General features: G+C 29.8%; 1 protein-coding gene across 10 annotated transcripts in view; it reads left to right on the top strand.

Moving 5' to 3' along the window:
- The window catches only part of LOC106681193 (uncharacterized), a 307220-nt gene that overhangs the window by 294148 nt on the left and 5732 nt on the right, over positions 1-7340 (top strand). For 9 of the 10 annotated variants that reach the window (XM_014421403.2, XM_014421396.2, XM_014421425.3 and 6 more), the window contains one exon: positions 6310-6556. In XM_014421403.2, the coding sequence (XP_014276889.1) occupies positions 6310-6556 (247 nt within the window). Of the gene's footprint in view, positions 1-948; positions 1134-6309; positions 6557-7340 lie in introns of those variants that run through there. The other variant, XM_014421417.2, reaches the window with a different exon arrangement.

Here is a 7340-nt window from a genome sequence, read left to right as displayed (position 1 = left end):
CATCTTCACACACGGTCAATCAATAATCTTCCAAAAGAAATAAAGTTTTGAGACTATAATTGGATAGCATTCTGAGTTATTTATTAAAGAATTACCAGTCTCAAGAAAATATTAAGATTATAAATAAAGGAGAATCATTTTTTTACTGCTCTAAAACTTTTAATAATTAATTAATTAATCTAGTAAAATTACCAATAAGGTAGTTTTTTGTAATTTTCGCTCATGACTTCTAAATGGTGAATCCTAGCGAAATAGTTATGGGTTAGCAAATAAAACACCATTAAATCATATGTATAAATAATTGGCCGTATTATTCCAAATCATGAAGGAAGTGGTCAGGAGTGCGGTCAAAAGAAAACTAAAACTAAATGGAATTTGATTTAACACAATATCATGAATACCCCTATTATATGTCTAGGTAATTAAATTAAAAAGTTTCTGATAAAATTTATTGATGGAAGGTTGAATATAATATAGGTTATGTATTACTATTAATATAAATTTTAATCTGTTAATTAAATTGCTGATGTTTACGTTCCGTTTTATTTCTACTATCTTTATAATGGAAATAGAATAAATTGAGTGAAATAGCCGAACAAATTTTTAAAAAAACAAAACAAGCGTGTGAATACCGATGTTTGTTGCTTCCTTTCTTTACCAAGCATTGCCCAAGTCGTTGAAGTTGCGGCAAGAGTCAAAGTTTAAGTTGAAGTTTAGATCAAGCATTAAATACAGCGGGGTCCCTAGTGGATTTTCAGGGCAACCTGTTTTGTAATCTTAGATCTAGCATCAGATAAATATAGTTAATATTAGTTTTTTATTTAAATAAATATTTCACCACCTACATTTAAAAAAAAAATTAAAAATAAGGCTCAGAAGCAAATTCTGAATGACAGGGGAAAAAATAAATAAAAAGAGATATTTTTTTAACAAAGGCCGTTGTCAGAGCAAATTCTACCTGCTCGATCCCCACTTTTCGGAGAACTTTTACCCACGCTGAAGTCCTCCAAATACCTGAGAAGGTTCCATTGGCAGGTACCTACAGTGGGTTCAGTTCCGATCAGGTGGTGCACTGAAGCAGGTTCTTCGGGCGGGCCACACAAGATGGACTACCTCGTGCGATCTCGATTGAGGTTTGGCTAACAACTAATTAAATTAGAGTTATATCGATGTAAAAGTGACAGTTCGGACTTTCTCAATTTAAGAAATATTATTTAGAATTCGGTTATTAGTAGAAAATCATTTCGTAGAGCAATTAACAAAACAAAATGAGCCAAATTGACAAAAGTTTAAAAACCACTAGCAGACCTGGCAATGCTTCGCTATTATTATATTTGAGGATTTATATACATTAATTGACCATTATTGAAGTTTTAGTATAGTACCTGGCCTTATATGGTTACTATAACAGTTATATTTTTGTTTTACGATTGGCTGTAGTGGGGTGGAGGGGTATAGTCTCGTGCAAAAACACCCCTAACTATATACAATGCTATAAACATTCAGTCATTGTGAATAATAACGATGAATTATAAAATATACATATAAAAAAATAAATTGATAAAAATAATAATTCTTAAGAAGAGAGAAAATGAATAGTTAACAATAAAAGCATTTATAGATTTAATAAAACAAATAATTGACTTATAAAAAAAAAAATTAAGAAAAATACGAAGAGAAAAAAGTAAATTAAACAATAGAAAATAAATGATAATAATAGAAATAGATAAATATAGAGTTTATAACAGAATGTCCTGTAGCAGCCTGGGCTTCAGTCTTCAGGATGAGGTTAAATTCCCCAAGTTGTAAGTCACTGCTGAGAGTGGAATTTCATGAACCGTTTACTATTGTAACTTTTATATCAATTAATATATACGTGAACTGATAAGATTATAACTATAGTAACATAAATGGTAACAGCTAACTTCGCAGTATAATTGTTAATACTGGTCCGATTTATTATCATCTATCATATACACTACATAAAATATGAATAGCTTTTTTATATAATAACTCTCACTATGCTTCAATATTAATAATTTTGAATTTATTTGAAAAAAAGGCATTTGACGGTTTCAAAAGACACCAGAATACGATTTACCTTTTTCAAAAAGAGTTTTGTTGACCTGCTTTACTGAAATCCTCATAATGTTTTTTAATTTTTAGTGAGTAAAAACAAAATATTTAAAAGAAACAGTAATATATTTTTCTTCCGAAAGAGACAAGGCGATAACAACCATTAAAAAAATTTACACTTTTTGAACTACGCGCCGAAAATGCTTAGTTTAGTTAATAATTTTTTTAACCGAAAAAATCTGAACAGCCTATAACCTTACTGGGAATATCCTATAACCTTCCTAGGAAATTCCTGAACATTTAGCAAAAAACTCATGACAATGGGATGAACGGTATGGCAGTGCATAAAGAACGAACTAACAAATATCAATTTTACACTTGAGAACGAACTAAGTGTTAATTTTATTTTCAATTGGACGTACTCCAAAGATAGTTTTTAATATAGGGGTTACATTGTTTATTGTGATTCTCAGATAAACTAATACTTTAACAGTATGTCCTTAAGCTGGTAGGGTTGTCTCAAGTATCCTAAGACCAGAATTGGGTAAACATTAGCAATATTTAAAACTAATAGCAAAAATAGTCATGGATACGATATTTAATTATCAATGGTTCATTCATGAATAAGACCCGTTGCCATGGCAATTTTAATTATTAGTTTCTATTAGTTACTATAGAGATTACAGTAGGGGTATTCATGATGTTGTGTTAGATGTAAAATGTTTTACAATGGTTTGTGTATATGGTAGTGATTTTGTGTGGATAATTTTAATATAAGAAGAATTAGATATTTATGATTTTAAAAAATAGGTTTTTAACTTACAATTAATGAATGACCTGGGCAGAATAGCCTGCAAAAGTAATTCTAAATTTAATGTGAGGAAGAATTTATAATTGAAGATGTTATTGAGGATGGCTAAAATGGCCGAAACGTTGGACTGTTGAAATACAAAGTGTTGAGACAAAAAAGGATACAAGTTTTGATTTATTTAATAAATGTTTTAAAATGTTAAATGTTATAACTATAGGATTGTGAGCAGCCCTATTTGAAGTCATGTTAAACGTTAAATGCATAAGAGCTCCTAGCGGATTTTCTCAGCAACTTGTTTTACAAGCCTTTATGTTTATAACCTTTTCTTCCAGAGCCTCATGTTATTGTTTACTTCGAATTTGATTTAAATTTCAGTTTGGATTTAAACAATTTATTACAACATGCCTAGAGTGAGTTAAAAGTGAAAGTTTAGTTTATGAGTGTCTTATTGATCTTCAAACTTGTGAGGAAGAGATTGAAGATGAGCTAATTGACAACTGTATTGAAAGTTTTTGAGTTTAGGTTGTTACTAATTTTCAATATTTTAATGTGTATCTTTGAATAAAATTATTATGTTCTAAGAAAAATGATATCTAATAAAAGTTGTTATTTTGTCTATAACCCACTTTTTTATATTTATTGTATTAATGAGCCCATTATCCTCCTATCTTCAAACCTTATGTATTGTTTAAGAATAAAATCACTTATTTTCAGTAAATTCTTTGAAAAATTTTCTAACAAGCATATATAGCATGTTACATGTCAGGTAAAAGTTAATTTAAATAGCTACAAAATGTCACTCCTCCCATGTTTCTACCTTAATCATGAGTGGAGCTATTTGTATTTGAAAAACTTGCCATAAACAATTAGAAAGCAATAGAGCTATAATTTCAAAACTGATGAACATGATTTAATAAAACTTGGATGTTCCTCTTAGGTGCCAGGAAGCTTTATGGAAACTACTTTAATGTCAAATTTTATTAGATTATGAGATAATGAGGTAAAAAAGTATTTGAAATGTGTTGATTTGACATGAAATCAGTCATGAACAAAAATAAAAAGCTTTTATCTATTTGAGGGAGAGAGGGGCTGCTGAGGCCTTAAATGATTTCCACTTTTTATAAAGTATAATTGCTATCTTTAATTAATGATACATAAATAATAATATATACATAATTAAGAATGCATACATAATTATAAATATTTTTAAGTTCAATTGTCAATCGGACTTCTTTAAAAGCTCTAGTTTTAATTTTTTTAATTCAATTTTTTTTTTTATTTTGATTTTACGAAGCTTCAGCTCCTCCGCAATCCTTTCCTTTTCAAATTCAAATCGCTCCCTATCCAACACAAGGCGGTCTGCTAATACTTTGAAACCTCTTCTGTTTTTATTTCCGTTGTATTATTAAAATTATCCATTGTGATTTAATAACAGGGGTATGAAATAATAACGAGCACAGACACGAAAGAACTAACCTGTCACAACAAACAAAAATGGTGGCGAGCTCAATTGGTCTATTGTGTGAGGTCATTCTCCATTTAACAGACCACAAGTAACAGACTCTCAGCCATGTTACATGTTATTTCGTTTTACCATGGCAAAAGAAGGCAATTTTTTTCCATTTAACACGCTTTAACATGTCAAACTAAAGATCATGAATACCCCTAGTGTAATCTATGCATGAGTGTACCCAGAGGAGGGCAGGAGGGAACAGTTGCTCCCATAGAAGTGAAAACATTATCAATTTATTGAATGTTAAACTTTTTTTTTAAGCAAATACTAATTCTCATTAGTCATAATCCTAATTTTCATTTCGAATGGAAAGATTTTAAGCATAAATCAATTTATAAATAAATATAATAGTTAAAGAGTAGAAGACATAGAACTTTTATAAGTTTATATTTAATCTTGGTTGGCTTTCTTTATACACAATATTTTTTCAAAGTTGGTAACTCTAGTGAATCATAATTTTTCTATGCTTGTCTCAGTTTCTTAAAAAAATTATCAATCATCATTTCACTATAGGAAGATGGTTTGGTTGTTCGTTAAAAAATAAATAAAGAAATAAAACAACTGAGATATATCAATGTAAAAGTGACAGTCTGTGCATTTCTAGTTGAAGGAATAACATTTGAAATCCAGTTATTAGAGGAAAATCATTTCATTGAGTAAATTGAAAAAAAGACTGCCGAATAGCCAATATTTATAAAATAAATGGCACTTCAAAGACGTGAAGTACTCAAATAAGTAAAAAAATATTTAATTAATGCCTATGTTTTGGCCAGAATTTCAGACCTTCATCGGGGTCACATGCTAGTCTCAAGCACAAGGACTGAAATCTTAATTAAATAAATTTTTACTTATTTGTGTTCTTAATCAACTACATCTCCAACCATTTTCTCATATAATATCTACCGTCAACTATCAGTACATCATTATTCATTTTTTTAGTTCATACTTATTGAAAATTAAATTATCCGTCAAATAATTATTTAGAATGTTCCAAGAGATGTAGAGATATCAAATTATTTGAAAGAATAATAAAACTAAACTGAACAAGTTTCCATGGGAAATGAGTAATTTAAAACTTCGGTACAAAGTTCAATAAACTATATCTTTGAACCAGATTCATCATTTCTTTTACTGAGGGGGTTCTTACAAAGATAATCCTAGAAAACAGAGAATTGTAAATTTAACCCAATTACAACACTCTACTTAGAGATGTTCCAGATGCATTCAAAATAACTCAAATAGCAATTAAAATATTTATTGTGAGTCATCATTTTGGCCCACTTTGCAGGGCTAAGAAAGATACAAATAACATAACAAAGTAAGAAAATGAATTACATGAAATAAAAGTAAACTAAGTTATGGCTAAAAATTATTTAAAATATGTGAAAATTTATATAAAAGTGAACAAAATATAAATAAGATGTACAGCAAAAAGTATAAATAAATAAGAATTACAAAAAAAGTATTAGATAATTAATGAAAATGGAAATAAGAACAAATAAAAACCATATAAAAAATATAAATATAAAAAAGATATAAATATAAAAATACAGTACACACTAAAAGACGGAAAATTGGGGAAATAAAAATAAAAAGCCTTTTTTAGCCCTGCAAAGTAGAGCGAAATGTTTGCTCACAATAAATGGTTTATTTACTACTTGAATTATTTTGACGACACAGACCATCTTCCTTTTATATATCAACACACACACGGTGAATCAACAATCTTCCAATATGTTTGAAAACAATGATATAAAATATGAGATTTTAACTTGTGTTTCTGAATTTATTTTAAAGCTATTGGTATGATATAATGATGCAGTTATCCAACACTAATTTATTGATTGTCTTTAAGTTTTAAATATGTTGAAGAATTATAAAATATTAATTTTTGTTGTATCTTTGACAGCGTTGAAACTATAAGAGACGAGCCGAGAATGGTGGGAGGCGAGAGGCAGCGTGCCTACAGGTATGGCATGACGTTGCTCTGCGTTGGTGCCCTCTTCAACTGGCTCGGGATGAACGACAGCAACAACTCTGACCCCATCAAGTTCATCGGCTACACCTGCCTAGCTTCTGGGGCACTCCTCATCTGTATGGCTATCTGTTTTTGGGCTAATGCCAACTCCAGCATCAACCACAGGGCTGCGAATCAGGTAGCATTTTATATACAATTTATTTTTGAAGGATATTCTCAATTATTCCTCTCTAACAGTAAAAGAGAAGATTAAGTCATTGTATTCTTTAACTCTTGGTTTGACCTTAAGTCTGGTAGGAAATTTTTTTTTGCTAATATAAACAAAAATATAAGTTATGGTTCGACTGGATGGTTGGAGACCAATTCTAAACAATCAACTAATAAACTTCCAATACTTAATCCTTCATTTTATATGCTTGTTATATTATATCCTTCATATTATACGAATGTTGAATATTTTAAAAAAATTTCAAACAATATTTAATGACATATCACAGCTTTTTTTCCAACATTATTAAAACCTGCCTTTTATATTATAACAATTGGTATTTGGTATTGATATCCGGTGAGGACACTATTCGGGCAAGTGGGCCTACTGGTCCTTTTTGCCAATCCCTGGCGGTTACTTTGAAGTTATCGCCTCATACTGACCAAGCTGGGAGTGTCAAGATTCATTTCTTGAGATTGCCAAAAAATAAATATTAACTGCCACAGGTGGGAATCGAACCCACAACGTTCCGAACTGGGCACTCTGGGACCTATGCCGTAAGCTCCATGTCCCTTACATTCTAATAATAAAATTAAAACATTTAAATCAAAATTTAGATTATCCGTTCATTAGCTTAACTTATCTATTTATAATGATGAGAAGATAGTTGCCCGTGGATAATATATATCCGTTCATTAGCTTAACTTATCTATTTATAATGATGAGAAGATAGTTGCCCGTGGATAATATATAT

The sequence above is a fragment of the Halyomorpha halys genome, unplaced genomic scaffold (genome assembly GCF_000696795.3).
Source record: "Halyomorpha halys isolate HHAL.00 unplaced genomic scaffold, Hhal_1.1 Scaffold19.1, whole genome shotgun sequence".
Lineage (NCBI taxonomy): Eukaryota > Metazoa > Arthropoda > Insecta > Hemiptera > Pentatomidae > Halyomorpha > Halyomorpha halys.
This window is presented reverse-complemented; position numbering and strand designations above follow the sequence as displayed.